This window comes from Gossypium arboreum, chromosome 11 (genome assembly GCF_025698485.1).
Source record: "Gossypium arboreum isolate Shixiya-1 chromosome 11, ASM2569848v2, whole genome shotgun sequence".
NCBI classification, from domain to species: Eukaryota; Viridiplantae; Streptophyta; class Magnoliopsida; order Malvales; family Malvaceae; genus Gossypium; species Gossypium arboreum.
The window spans coordinates 3,289,062-3,304,050 of NC_069080.1; the positions used below are offsets into that span (position 1 = coordinate 3,289,062).

A 14,989-nucleotide genomic window follows, 5' to 3' on the forward strand; every position below is an offset into this window, starting at 1 on the left:
AAATAATATAAAAACAATTAAAATATAGTATGGAAAAGGAAAGTTGAACACAACTTGCTGATACATAATTGTACCAAAGTCTTAAAAAATGAAGTATTAATACATCAAAATTTTATCTAAATATATAATACTTTAAACAATATAAATATACAAATGGTCAGATCTACTTGTATGAGTCAAACTATTTGTCGACCATAAACAAATTGCCTTGTTCATATATTTCTATTATGTTTGCATTTTGTTTTTTTATTAACATTTTAACATTTTATATTTATATGTAATATTTCAATATTTGATGCTATAATAATTTATGACACAATATCCTATTTGTATTATCTCTTCATATCATATATTTTTCTTCTATGATATATATATATTAAACATAATTCCAAATTCCAAGCCTGCACTTGGTTCAATCCTGCAGAAGTTTTCGGTATTAAAATATTTTCATTATCAATATATTAATTACATTCTCTGAAATCTAATAGAAAATAGTAGTAAATATAAAAGCATATGGATGATGTTTTCTCATTTTCTAAACATGTGATGAGTAAGACACTATGGTTAGTTTTTTATCTGACATAATCAGTTCATGCCTGTTTCTATTTTTAAATTTTATATTTGATACTGTTTTTCTTAATCCATAAAAGTTTAAAAATTTATCACAGTAACTGATAAAAAGAACTTTAAAATAATTTGCATGACACCTCATTAAACTCCGAGGATCAAATTAAAGAGCTCAAATTTCAATACACGTTGATTCTTTAAAGTTTAAAATAAAACTCAATCTTTGAAATTTGCAAAAGTAATTTATAAAATAACCATTAATACTTTTTTGTGAAAAAAATACTTTAATATATATGTTATAGATTTAGGCTACAAAAATGACCGTTCCAATGCTGATCCTGTAAATTTTCTCGCTGGAGTCGTCCAAATTATTGTTTATTAAAAATAAGTTTAATAATAAAATATAAAAACTATTATTTTAATATTGTTTAGAAGCTTTAATAATAATAATAATAATAATAAACAGAATACAAACTGCCATAGACTTTGCACTGTTTAACTCGAGCCATGGGCAGAAAGAAAGTTCACCAAAACCTGAGGCCAAAATTCGATCCACAAATTTACTTCCGTGACTTCGAAATTATATTGTATAAAGAAAAACTTTGCATTATTCTATTATTTTATATTGGAGCTTTGAAAATAGAGGTGATATTGATAAATTAAAGGGAACTTTGGTTTAAACTTAAACACGGTTGGTTCAGCAAGCAAATCCAAGCATGAATCAGAGCTAGCTCCAGTTTAGTTACACTCCCTGCTAAATCGCCTATGAAACCAACTCAACTGATGGGATAGCAAGGTTGATGGCACCCATTTAAACATGACACTATTTTACGATACTAACACTAAAAAAGAAAAATAACAAAAAATCAAACACGAATAAGATGAACATATCAAACTTCATACAAAAAAATTATTTTAACATGTCAATTTATATAAATTCAACGTTATATGAGAATGACGCAAATACCCGGATTGTCAGATCTACTGCAAGGTCCTAGCTTGAACCTGAAACAAAGTTTCGGCACTCCTTTGAATTATGAAATTTAATTAACCCAAAAAACATGTGTTACTGTAATTAGATGACGTCAGCAAAAAAATGTCTGGTGTACAAAAGAAAATTAACTGGAAGTCTATGGGATACGTAGGTGAAGGAGATCTAGCCATATCGTTACTCAGACTCGGAGTACGTGTGCTAGATAAAGTATGTGTCCAGCACAGTTATCTTCAAAATTTTTCAAGATTTTCATGTGTTTAGAAGGTAATTGGAAGACCATATCACGGTACCCACATCCATGCGTGTCAAGCATAGGTTTTTACTAAAAGAAAAGCTGGAGCAACATAAATCTAGCAGATCGTATGAACAAGCAATGCAAGTCAACATGTAAAATCAGCCAATGTTGCTTACTTATAATGTTGAATCTTTTGTTTTCTGTTCTCAACAACTGGGTGTTGAATCGGAGTGCCCTTCAAAATATGTTTTCTCTGCATCCAAAACTCCCTGAACGAACAAGAGTTCAGTAGTCAGTCTTATCTAAAAGCAGCAGGTTTAACTCCATTGGTTTAGAAAGTATAACCTTTATAATTATGATGGCTGCATCCTTGTTTATTAGCTCATTATACTCTTGACAAGCCAGATTCTGAAATCAACAAGACCTATAAGTTATTAGAGTGTGTGTGTTTGCTATGTTACCAGACTCAAGATGAGTGCCAGATATGGATATGATTAACTTAAGTTTTCCATATATTTGGTAGATTTAACCTCCATACCTATATTAGAATATATGTCAGACACAAGTGCCGGACATAGGTGCTTTAGGAAAAATAAAGAATCAGGATAACATAGGTGGTGAGAACCACGAATAAATAAATAAATAAACTACTTGAGAATTAAGGCAAACCTGAACACAATTTGGGCAACCTGTGTCTGAGGAGCAGTGGCAACATGTGAGAAGTTCCAAAGCAGAATGCAAAAGCTCTGTGAAATATGGTTGGATCTGTTGCATATTTGAATGTTTTTACTTTTCATATTAAAAAATTGACTCAAAATAGAATTTTTCTTGATAATGATTCAACTAACCAAGCATCCATAAACTTGCATAAAAACTGCCAATTCCATGGAAAACATGCAATTGCCTTATTCCACTTATTTACTAATCTATGATGATTAAGTTCAAAATTGCATCAAACAGCAAGGAGCATATATACCATAAGGTGATATTTTATAATGGCTACCAGATCTAAAATCTATTGACAGAAGGTGAAGAGGCCCTTGCTTTACTGTAAGCCACTGTACCTTAGATAAAATTAAAGGATTTATCTTTCGTCACGTTCTAATAACTCAACACTTTAGCAGATTTTGAACAAAATGAAATTATTTCAAATTTCATTTCAAAGTAACACTCACTCACAACCTTCAAAGTCTTCAAGCAAAAATATAGATCCGTAGCTTTCCAGTAGTACTGTCAAGTAAGACTCCAGCATTACATTACCTGTTTCGAGACACCAGTCCCTCCAGGATGCTGATCATACAATAGAATTCTCTCAGGAAAGAAACGGCTATCATAAGGATTTGGACACTCTGGAGCCAAGTCGGATAAATTGCATCTCATATATCTACGACAGGGAATTATTAAAAGAAAAAGTAAAAAAAGATCAAAAAGAGCACCAATGTCTAATGTTCATTGGTAAGAAAGCCTCAAAAAGGTTAAATAGAGCTCAACATTTTTATATGAAAGGCTGAGATATTGAATAGATCTTACATATAAAATACCTACAATGGTACAACATGTAAAACCGCATGACAAGCAGCATGCAGACCTGCACGGAATGAGTACTTCTTCTCTACTATTATTTTTAAGGATTGTGGAACACTAATCCAAACTGCCTGCAAGCATGCGAATTGATATAAATAAGGCATACTAGTTACCAAACGATTATCAAAAATCAAATTGAAATAAAAAATGGTTAATACTGATCCTAAAAGAACCTGTGATTCATATGAATATCTAGGCAGAGAAAGATCAACAGTGTCCAAGACTTGGTTGCTCCCCCTACGTATTCGGCGGAAACCAAACCAAGTAGTTGTTACACTGCAAGGATTTGCTTGAGCTGTTGTTTTTGGGAGTTGATCTTTTGAGACCCGGGCTGGATAGGCCTAAGGAAAACCAAGATGAATGGCAGGTGAAGCTTTCGCATACCAGTTCCAACAAAAGTTATGTTGAGAAGGTGAAAAAAAGGACATCTGATAGCAAAATATATAGTTTCAGTTCATTTCAGTTTTATGTCAGATATGAAACTTATCTTCAATCATTAAAGATTGCCTTTCTTTGCTATTTAGTTTTTAGTGTATTTCAATGTTAGTCAAATCAGGTAATAAAGTTCTCTCGTACACCTAGTCCTACAGCCATTTTTTAAATTTAAAAACTATGAGGCTAGGAAAGGACTAAGGAGGTGCCAATACCAACTTCAAACATCTTATCAAAAACACAAAGTTTAAGGGTAAGCACCTCAACAAATTTGAGAAAAAGAAGTCTGACTTACAATTTTACCACCAACAATATGTATGTCTGTATAATCCCGAGTCTTTGTGTAATAGTCCACCACAGCTTTTTCACAATAAGCAATTTTTCTCGATAAATCCAAATTCTTCACCAGATAGGTCCTCCCTTGGTGCAAGTAAACAGCACCTTCATATACCTGTGTCATAGTAACAATTATAAAAGAAACTCAACAAAAGGAGTGAAGAAAGAACAAATTCACTGTATATATATGTAGAAGTAATTAGGAACAACCAATAAACTATGACGAAAGAGAATACACAAGAGTCTGATGAATAAGACTTTTTTTATTTTTTTAATTAAGTTCTAAATAAGATAAAAAGCACGCCAGAAGTGATATGGAAAAGGGTAGGAAAATAAATTTTGACAGAGAAATAGAGGAAAACAGAGATTTGAAAGGCAAATCAAAGGACAAGGCCGAAAATAGAGGAATCCTAGGGATAGGAAAGAAATGAGAAATAAGAGGGGCCAACTTCTTTAACAACAATTCTGAATAGCTGCATTCATCATCAACATAAGCTACTGAAGAATCAGAATAAGTTCCGTATGCATAAGCTACTACTTTACCAAGCATTGGATAAATAAAACAAATCTACGAATATTTTCTTTTATATAGTATTTTAAATAAAATCTCTCAATATTTTAGTCCATAAATAAGTGTGAACTTGTCATGCATCAAAAAATTACACCTGAAAGAAAGCCCTGCTTTCCTCAATCTCTTCTAGGGTTTCATTCAATTGTTTATCTATTACTATATATCTCTCTGCCTCTATTGCTCGTATACTGATTGAACGTGAAGGCCTTTTCTGAAAGGAAAGGATGTAAGAAAATATTTAGTCATCAAAAGTAAGAAGTAAACAAGCTATCAAACCTAAATATAAGTGTCTTACCTCATGGCCCATATAACTCCATATTTTAGACAAAGAATCATTTGAAGGATTAGAAGTCAAGTATCCTCTATTTTTAAGAGCAGTTATGGCTTTGCTCAGACCAGAGCCAAAATATTTTTCATCATAAAGCAAACTCAATGGATGTTCAATAGCTGCACAAACCAGATGCTGCTCAAGCACCTGAATGAATAGAGCATCTCAGCATTGATTTGCACATTTGTTGGAACCTCTAACATAAATTGATATCTCAATTGCTGAAAATAAAATACCTGCTGGTTTTGAGCATCAATATGACAACACTCAATTGGACCACAGAATAATTTCTGAGGGAATTTCATAAAATATTGATCAAGAGGCCCCTCAAATGCAACATACACAGCAAGAGACGACCTTTCTCTTCTGCCAGACCTACCAGCCTGTTGCCATAGGCTAAATTCAGAAGAGAAACACCCCCAATTAAAAATTATGAAAATAATACTCGTACAAACCAAATGATGATGAATTTGCACCATACCTTGCAATACTACCAGGAAACCCCAGATGCAGAGTCACATCAATATGTCCAACATCAATTCCCAATTCAAGCGCATTTGTTGCAGCAATACCACAAAGCTTTCCACCAAAAAATTCACTCTCTATCCTCCTCCTATCCTGCTCCATAGTCAATAGATATTAAAATAAAGAGAATCATAGGTCACAGTTTTTAACTCCTGTTTTCCAAAAAATGCAAATTTGCACTAAACAAGATAATTATGAAAACTAGAAAACTATTTCATAATAAATTATTGACTCTCACCGAAATTTAATGAACCAAAAAGAAAAGTCAAGACTTAAGTAGGATAACAATATTAGCCCTAAGACAAGAATCCATGCTGAGAAAATTTTATAGCAAACAAAAACTGAATTCAAAGAAGTAAGGGTGTAACTTAGGCATGCCATCAACATCATTGTCAAAATTTATTGACAATAATTACCACAAATATTAAACTGACCTCAGAAATATAACCAGCACGATAGGCACATATGGAATTGACAAGGTGGGGAGCCACCTCTTCAAGAATTTCACGCCTGGATAGTATATGATATGAATACAGTTATACACCATTTTCTTGCATAGGATAACAGCTTGAAGAACAACTAGTATATGATCAAATCATGAAGTGAGACATACGTATAACATAAAACTAGCTCACAAAGTTTACGGGATTTACAAAAAGCAATACATCGAAGTCCATGCTGAACCATTTCCGCAAAAAGATGTGAAACTTCTGAGATTGGGCTGAGCAAGAAAGTGAAACATCATTATGATATGCAAATGAATAACAACTTACGACCCTTAAACATCATCCTTTTCAAGGAAGAGAGAAGACTATATCATCAAACCTCAAACTCTTATCAGAAGCGTTTCTACCATCTATGCCAAACTCACTTTTATCTAGCTCCTGCAATTTAACAGTATTAGTAGGTATATATCATAACCTACCCAAGCAAAGCGATGGCAAAATAGAAAGGACAACAATATTAGCAAAAAGACCCACGGTTCTCAAAGGTAAAGCAGGATTCCAGAGAACAAAAAACTTTTCTGAAGAAGGACTTCCATCTTTTTCAATCAGCTCCAACGTTGACAAATTTGCAAGTTCCTGAAGCATCAGAAAAAAAAAATTCCAATTCAGTGAATAAATATAAAGGTTGTATATCATGCTGGCCCAACCTAATCAGAAGTACCGAAATACAAAAGAAGAACCATCATAACGGGAACATACAGTAATAGAAATAAAAGCAAATGAAGAGACTAGTCTTTAAGAATCTTACCATACAGTGCTCAATAGGATTTGAAGAAGTTGCCGTACAGAAAACAAAAGACGGATCACTTCCATACACTACAAGATCGACCTCACCAAGTCAAGGGAAAAAAGAGGATATATATAAATAGGAATCTGTAATTTCTTTTTTATTACCATGAGAGCAAAGCCTGCGAAGTCTTCTTAGTATAAGGGCAGTATGGCACCCAAATGCCCCTTTATAAGCATGAGCTTCATCAATCACTACAAAACTTTACGACAAGAAGATAGAATTTGGTGATGAAAAAGTAATAAATAGGAACATCACATCTAAACAGGCCACAATTTGACTCAAGATATAGTGTAAAGAATGTTTTCTGATGAATCTCACCTAAGATTTGATAATATTCGACTAAATTGTCTATGTAATGGCAGGATTGCCATGTGTAACATATCGGGATTTGTGATCAACTGCATGCAAAATGGCAAGGACTTTAGATAAAAGACAGCTAAATGACAACTGGGGGCATGGGATGGAAAAGACTAACTCTACATTTGAGACAGCTGATACTTTAGCTAATATACCAATCTAGCATTTTCTCGAAGCCATGTCCTTTCTTTCTGAGAAGTATCACCATCATATACCCCAATATTTATGCCACAATCAAACCCATTTGTCAAAGTTAACAAAGCTCTTAGTTGATCTTGAGCTAAGGCCTGCATCAGAGAAAACATTGTCAATAGAGATAATGCCCATGGACCGTGTTCATAAAATTGAAAAGCCTTGTAGCAACAAACCTTTGTGGGAAACAAGTAAAGTGCACATGACGAAAAATTATGAGACAATGCCTCCAAAACCGGCAGATTATAACAAACAGATTTTCCACTAGATGTCATTGTTGCTACAACAACATTCTTCCCTGAAAGAGATGCCAATATTGACTCTGCCTGTAAAGGCAGCAAGGGTTCAGACATATGCAAGATCTTACCTTTAATAGGATAGCAGTAGTAGAAACAATCCATACCTGGTGGCTGTAAAGCTTATTGATTCCAATGCTTTTAAGGGCAGATTTTGACTTGTCTGAGAGTTCATTAGGTATCTCCACATAGGAACCTTTCCTAGCACCAATTTTTTCAACATGCACCATCTGCATCAGTCATATATAAAAGACAATTAGAAGAATTCTTCCAAATAAGAGACAATAAAAATGCTAGCATGTTAGGGCGATTTGACACTGAGGCATAAGCATGTACAAGATCCCAAAGCTGTTTTTGAGAAAATAAACCCATTATATTTGCACAGCAGCCTTCCTACCAGCTGCTATGAAATTCAATCGGAGAAATATTTCTTTCCGAGAACCCAAACAGAGTGTAGGAGATAACCTGTCCACCTGATCCAATGCTCTTTCTGAGGTGCTCAACCATTTCTGATGGTAGCAATTGACTTGTATCCTGCTAAATCAAGAGGGTGTTATGATGATACAAGTCCCTTAGACTTCAAAAACAGTTTTAAAATATTAATAACAGAAAGGTCAAAAACAGCCCAAAACTGACCTTCAAATGTTGTTCTAAGCCTATCGTAAAGAATTCATGATCTCCAACAAATAATAACTTCAAATGCTTACATAACATATGAGCTAGAGAAACTATGATAGCCAAACAGCATGAATAAAGGTTATTAATATGTAAATTAAGTATTTGACACAATTTAACCCCAATATGGCATGAAAATACTATTTCACTCAGCTCAAGGGTAAATTATCTATATTTTCTTTTCTTTTTTTTCCTTTTTCACATTTTTTTGTTATGCAAAGATAAAATTTATATCTTGAAAAAGCACCATAACCATGTACTGAGTGTGAACTGGCACATACATGACATCGTCGTTTGACTGAATGAGAATTCGAAGCAGAGGAACTGCTTCTCCTTGCCCGTTTTGCTTCATTTCTTTCCAAAACATAATCACCTTTCTTTACAAATAAAAGCAAATCCTCTAAGGAAAATGATAGCATATTCTCATAATTCTTTTTAGACTGCACGAAACAAAGATAATTATTCAGTTATTCATAATAGGAAAAAGAAAAAGTGTGTTAAATGCCTACAGCTGAAAACATAATGCAGGGGTAGTCAAGAAACTGGAAGTGGTGAATCAATAATATGAAAGTGCTACAAGATTATCCGGAGGAAAGAAATGATACTTTCCCCATTGGATATTGAAAGTAAAAATTGTCCCTTGCTAGTAATGAACCTGAAGCGCATGTTATTTGGTAACAGTGAACTTTTCAATCACAAAATGCTATGGTTGAAAAAGAAAAAAAAAAATCAACGGATACATACATGTAAAATCAACTTGCCTCAAAACAGAAAATCATGTCATTCATATTATCTGTCATTTGAAAGCTACAGAAACAACTGTGAGAATAGATGGATGATGGATCAGACTCATCCTTTAATGTTAGGTGGAGTTACAATAGAAACAAAAGACATTGTGGAAAGGCTTGACAAATTTAATACTTGCCACACAGGAAAGTTAAGGAGAGGGAAAAAAGAGCTCATCAAATCAATTTAATAAACATTACCTCGTAGATTTCAAGCTTCCTAAGAACCACTAGAATATCGACAAAGGAAATATTTATTTATGCTTTGGATAAACAGAAACAAAATCAGGATTGGAAGCAGTTAATACTACCATTAACAACTTGATAGTCTCCCACAAGCTAGTTTTGAATGAACTCTCCCATTTCTTCATTAAGTTAAAAATCTTTGAAAGAGACCTGCATGTTTTACCTGTGAACAAGCAGGTTGAACAGTCCAAGATGTTTTACTAGCTTGGAAGCTTATCTAAAATTAACCAAAAGAAAAGGAAGATGTATTTATGTTCAGTAATACCAGCTCCAAGCTTGCTGGCAAATTTGTCTGCCTCCTTTGTTGAAGAATGGGTGATAACAAGTGCATCACTAAAATTTTTAGGCTCCATATCATTATTTACAAAATACACCACCTGAGATAGGCACAATGAAATGCTTTACTCCAGCATATGAAAGAAATAGAAGCTCGAAACGTGCACTATTTGACAGATAAAAATCGAAAGTGCTTCAAGAGCATTGTCACGACAAGTTAAGGGATGACAATAGAATTAAAGAAATTCAATATTGTGAAATATGACTACAAATTGTACAGCCACACAAACATCCAAAGAAAGCTAAGTTGAAAAGGAATTGTGACATAAAGCACACAAGAAGAACAAGGATAAAATTTCCGAGACTTAACATTAGATTTCATGATTACTTGCCCCTGTTTCTTGTTTACTTTTCAAAAAGAACAATGAAGTCAAACATAAAGTTAAACTACACAAATTATGCACGGCATCATCAAAAGCATACTAGGAAAGAATACCTAACAACACAAAAGTGGATCCATATACAAAGACACCTCAAAGATAATATGCAATAAACAATTTTATCCATGGTTACACAGTTGCATACATGTGAGTATGTATTCTTTAGCTATCCATGCACTACCAGGTTTGGTAGCTAACAGCACAGGTACTTTAGCCAGAGGGAAAATTCCCTCCCAAAATGCAACATGTACAGTTAGATAAAAGTTTCCAATAGTTATACAGTAATTATCATGCACAATTCTTCTACTTCATCTTTTTAAGTCACCCTATCCGCTTAATCCAAATGGAAAAGCATGTGGAAACCAGTACACATGTCTAAAGTTAGCATGAAAGTATCTCAATCTTAAGTCACCAACATGGAACATTGATGGATGGGCTTTGTATCGGCTAGAAACTTGACTAAGAGATGGTCTATATAACCTACGAGAGAAACAAACCTTAGGACAAAGAACAGAAAGATGCTCTATGTCCTCCATAAAAATCCCAACTCCAAATTGTTCTAAATGCCCCAGAACTTGCTTCAAACGACTTGTAGTCATTCTCTCTGCTTGCAGCTGAAGAAACGCCCACAAAATGCTTAATAAAGCAAAGGCCTCCACAAGTCCCCTCAACCAAGTAGGACACAAACAAGAAGCATGATCATCACTAGTCCGGAATATGGCCTCACTTAACAGCATACATTTCCCAGAATATGGACTGGACAAACAATTCATGGACTGTAAAACCTCGACAAACTTCTCACAATTCTTCTCCTCAAACAAATCCCTATCTGAAGACCGCAATACATTCCACAATAAATCATAAGGATGCCCCTCATTTCTCTCATCCTTATCAATATTTCCTCCTTGTTTTCTTCTACTCTTAAAGGAATCATCATCATCATCATCACCATGACCATTACTATTGTTATTATTACCTTCACTGAACTTTCTCGAATTGTCGCGTAAATATGAGAATTCTTGCATCATATGAGAATAAGTAGAATCCGAAAAGCTTGTGGCAGCGCTTGCGTCGTTAGAAAAACTAGGGTTTTCGACTTGAGGCTTGTTTTTCTTAGTAAATGGAATCAAAACAAAGAATTCACCAGACTGAAAGGCGAGGCTACTCACTTTGCATTGCAAGTTCAATTTAGTGCCCTGCAAACAAAAAAAAAAACGATTGAACTTAATACAGTGAGAAGAAGAAATGTTGATTTGTTCGTACTTCATACCTTGAAAAAGAGGTGGAAATTGGGAGACGAAGTGGCGGGAGCAAAAGAAAGTTTCAAGAGATGTTTGAGATCGTTAATTGTTGTTTCTGGAGATACGGTAATGGTGGTGGATTCACCACTCAGTGTTCGGACTTCGATTTCCCTCACCGCCATGAACTTTTACATTAATTTCTACGATGTTTTTTTCAGCACGCTTTCAATTTTATCAATTTGAAACATTTAGATATAAGCCCGGCAGGTATAAAGGGTAGCTTAGGGAATTTGGCGGGGAGTTTTAGTTTCCTTTTTCACAAATATCCCCCGGTTGGGCCCGGTTCGGACTAGGTCTGACTTTAGTCGGTTCCAAAACAACATTTTCTCCTCGGTCTAGATTGAGTTGGGTTAAGAGGTAATGTTTTCTTCAAAGAAAAAGTAAATATAGAGAAAGTTTTTAAAGGGAAAAAAAGGTAATGTTTTCTTCTTCAAAGAAATCTTTTTTTTGGTTAAATAAACTTAAATTATTATTTAATAGTTTGTGTATTATTATTGACAAAAAAATTAACTATCAGACTAAGAATTAAATATAAATTGAAATCAATTTATTAATAGACAGTAATATGAATATTTCACATTAAATTATAAAACTAATACATATGAGGATTGATAACTTTTTTTTATTTAGAGTTATTTTAGTATAATTTTATAGTATTTTAGAAAATAATTTTGGTAATTATGTTAGTTTTTATTGTATTTTATAATCTTTTGGATTAATTATATTTTATATAATTTTGATCATTTTAGAGTTAAATTAAATTTACTTCCTATTTTTCTCTTTGTACTGTGCAATAGAGCAAGATCTTCAATTCAAAAATTCTTACAGTAAATGGTCTGGTCCTTTGTAATTTCTGCATCTAAGCAAGGGAATACATGATTTATGGAAAAAAAAAGAAGGAAAATTGTATGAAATTAACTTGGAATTTATTTTATAACTTTTTTCTCTCTAAATTATTATTATTTTAGTCCTTATTAATGGAAATTTATTTTGAATCTCTTCTCATGTGTTTTCACACAACTTAACATGAACTAACTATATTTCTTACAACAATGATCAATCTTGTTTTTAATTAATTAAATTTAATTTATTTTCTATTGTTTCTACCATTACTACTTATTTATCTAGTCATATGCTTGCTTATTTTGTTTGTGTGGCCATCAAATTGTATTATTTTGATAAATTTGATTGTTTTAAAAATAAGAATTAAGATAAAGATCTCTGTAAGGCCCAAAATTTGCCCGGGCCTACCAAATAATAAAAAAAAATAATCAAACCAAACCCAAAAAAAAAGCTAAAGCCCCAACACCTAAACAATTCTCAGCCAAAAAAGGAAACAAAAACCCTAGCCGCCGCACCTGGGCCCGCCACTACCAGCTGTCTGCCACTGCCACCTGAAATTATGGAAAAGCAACAGGGGCCACGCACGAGTTACTGTAGCAAATAGTAAAAAATTATTATTATGTTGTAAAAACCATATCAATATGCTGGTTAAAAGGGGGGTGGATGGGATTTTTGAAGAGAATGGATTGTATTTTAGAGGGGGAGATTACATAGAGAGAAAAAAAAGGTTTGAAGGATTTTCAGATGAATTTTTCTTTTTGATTCTTTTGGGTTCTAGTTTTTTTTTTTTCTTCTTGATCTTTACTTGCTGCATATTTATAACAAAAAAGAGAACATTACAAAGCAACAAAAATAGGAAAAGCAGTGATTTCAAGGTTTTCGTTTTTTTTTTTTGTGTTCTTATTCTTTTCTTACCTTATTTCGAATCTACTTGACAAATCTAAAAGAGGAGTTTATTTACTATTTTTGGTGTCGATTTAGTCGACGTTGGCTCCTCCTACCGATGGTCGACAGATCCTTGTGGTGCATTTGAAACCATGACGGTGGTGGAGGCGTATTATGCGCCGGTGAAGCCTAAGAGTCTGCCAAGGTAAAGAATAAGAAAAAAAAAATGGGGGGGTTAGGTATAAGTTTCATTGAAAATGGCAGAGTTCAGTGGTTCTGTTTTTTGCTTTTTTAATATTGAAATGGTGGTGTTTAAGGGTGGGGGCTGCGTGTTGATCCATGCCCAGACCCAATTTATGCATTTATATGTCAAATGGGAAATTTCCACAATTAATCCCTCATTTTTGCATCACATTCCAGCAGACCCCATTGGCATCCATGTGTTTTATTTTAATTTTTCTCCAAAGAATTTGTACACCATTTCATTTTAGTCCACTCCAAGGTGCAGCGTTTTGGGACCTGGATTATTTCCAGTCCTAGTCCCTATACATTTATATACTTTGCACTTTTTATTTTTTTAAAAAAACTATCTTATTTGTAAATTCTTCCTTTTATTTTAGGTTTAATTTTAATCTAGTCTTTTATTTGTATAATCTGCTATTTTAATGCTTTCATATAACATCTTGTTTAAATATTTATATATATATATATATATTACTTGTTTCAAATTTATTTTTCATCTGTTATTATTTTAAATCTCTTACTATTTATTTTAAATTGCTTTATAAATTATTTATTTTATTTGTTCTATGTATCATTTTTATTGTTTTATACATTGATGACTTTAAATTGTTTCATATTATTTATTTTGAATTGCTTTTTGTAATATTTATTTTAAACGTGTTTTTACATATATTACTCATCTAGAATTAGCTTGTTATTCATTTTTTATTTATTTTAATTTACTTTGTACATTATTTGTTTTAAATCGTTTTATACCTCCTTCATTTTAATTTGTTTCATACTAGTTACTTCAAGTTGTTTCATTTATTGTTTTATTTCATTTCTTTAGCATTAATATTGATGCCAATATAATATGTGTTGTATGGTTTTTGTCATTAGATACTTTGTAGTTCGTTTACTCATATTGTCATTGTGATTTATTGTGGTAGGATTTTATTCGCTAATTATTATGCCACGTTTATACCATCATTTTTCCTCGTTTCATTCAAATCACATCGTGCATTAAAGCTCGAATGCATACATTTAATGTAGATTGTTTTACCTTATTCCAAACAAATCAAATACACATAGTTTAAAATTTCATGTTTGCTATTATTTCATAAAAAGAGAATTCTCTAATAAAAGCAATATTTCGTATTCAAAAATTCGGGAAATCGTGCTCTAACTTACTGGGTTTCGATTTTCTCATTTAACCTAAATAACGGAATACTTTTTAAATCGCTATATGCGAGTCTTGAAAATGCTTATTCTCGGAGATACGAGGTGTTGTGCCCTAACTTCTGGGTATGGCATTTTGTTACCTCGAAATAAGATTTTTGAAAGTAAAGGCAATATTCGGTGTTTGGGAATTCGAGAAACATGCCCTAACTTACTGGGTTTCGATTTTCCTCGTTCACCTTAACTAACTGAATAACCTTTTGAAATACACGAATTTTTATATAAAAGGCAAGCTCGATCTCGAAAATTCAAGATGTCGTGTCCTAACTTCTTGGATGTGACCTTTTATATTGTGAGGCGAGAAGGTCCTTAACATTTGAGCATTTTCTTTACAAAGAGGGATCGTATTTTAAATCCTTTCAAG

The 14,989-nt window shown here is 33.0% G+C and overlaps 1 protein-coding gene and 1 long non-coding RNA gene across 5 annotated transcripts; both read right to left on the reverse strand.

The window, feature by feature from the left end:
• Nucleotides 1-1,237: 1,237 nt before the first annotated feature.
• Nucleotides 1,238-11,801, reverse strand: LOC108467222 (uncharacterized). Of its 4 annotated transcripts, XM_017767804.2 has the most exons (28): nt 11,406-11,799; nt 10,633-11,331; nt 9,685-9,796; nt 9,485-9,582; nt 8,670-8,828; nt 8,179-8,247; nt 7,821-7,943; nt 7,594-7,743; nt 7,381-7,512; nt 7,187-7,266; nt 6,973-7,067; nt 6,827-6,894; nt 6,553-6,654; nt 6,398-6,456; nt 6,186-6,293; nt 6,007-6,082; nt 5,529-5,665; nt 5,284-5,443; nt 5,015-5,194; nt 4,814-4,930; nt 4,108-4,263; nt 3,554-3,721; nt 3,342-3,451; nt 3,057-3,180; nt 2,466-2,561; nt 2,142-2,204; nt 1,973-2,065; nt 1,238-1,572 (listed from the first exon to the last, which is right to left on the reverse strand). In XM_017767804.2, the coding sequence occupies exons 1-27, from the start codon at nt 11,556-11,558 to the stop codon at nt 2,003-2,005; spliced, it is 3,657 nt and encodes a 1,218-aa protein (XP_017623293.1). In that variant the 5' UTR covers nt 11,559-11,799; the 3' UTR covers nt 1,238-1,572; nt 1,973-2,002. The 4 variants fall into 4 exon arrangements, 3 of the variants coding, with proteins under 3 accessions (XP_017623293.1, XP_017623295.1, XP_017623296.1); XM_017767806.2 differs by lacking the exons at nt 1,238-1,572; nt 1,973-2,065; nt 2,142-2,204; nt 2,466-2,561 and having other exon boundaries at nt 3,054-3,180; nt 3,338-3,451; nt 11,406-11,801; XR_008274371.1 differs by lacking the exons at nt 1,238-1,572; nt 1,973-2,065; nt 2,142-2,204; nt 2,466-2,561 and having other exon boundaries at nt 3,342-3,447; nt 11,406-11,801.
• Nucleotides 11,802-12,619: 818 nt separating this feature from the next.
• LOC128284321 (uncharacterized) lies at nt 12,620-13,252 on the reverse strand. Its single transcript, XR_008274731.1, has 2 exons — nt 13,195-13,252; nt 12,620-12,830 (listed from the first exon to the last, which is right to left on the reverse strand). It is a non-coding gene; the product is annotated as an uncharacterized LOC128284321 (long non-coding RNA).
• Nucleotides 13,253-14,989: the final 1,737 nt, after the last annotated feature.

Bases quoted from the DNA above. Each gene is read 5' to 3' on its own strand.
- LOC108467222 (XM_017767804.2), bottom strand. From the start codon at position 11,558: ATGGCGGTGAGGGAAATCGAAGTCCGAACACTGAGTGGTGAATCCACC. The intron at 5,195-5,283 runs GTATTTTATTTT...CTATTCATTCAG, and splicing joins TTGATGCTCAAAACCAGCAG to GTGCTTGAGCAGCATCTGGT. The intron at 2,562-3,056 runs GTAATGTAATGC...AATATGCAACAG, and splicing joins GGACTGGTGTCTCGAAACAG to ATCCAACCATATTTCACAGA.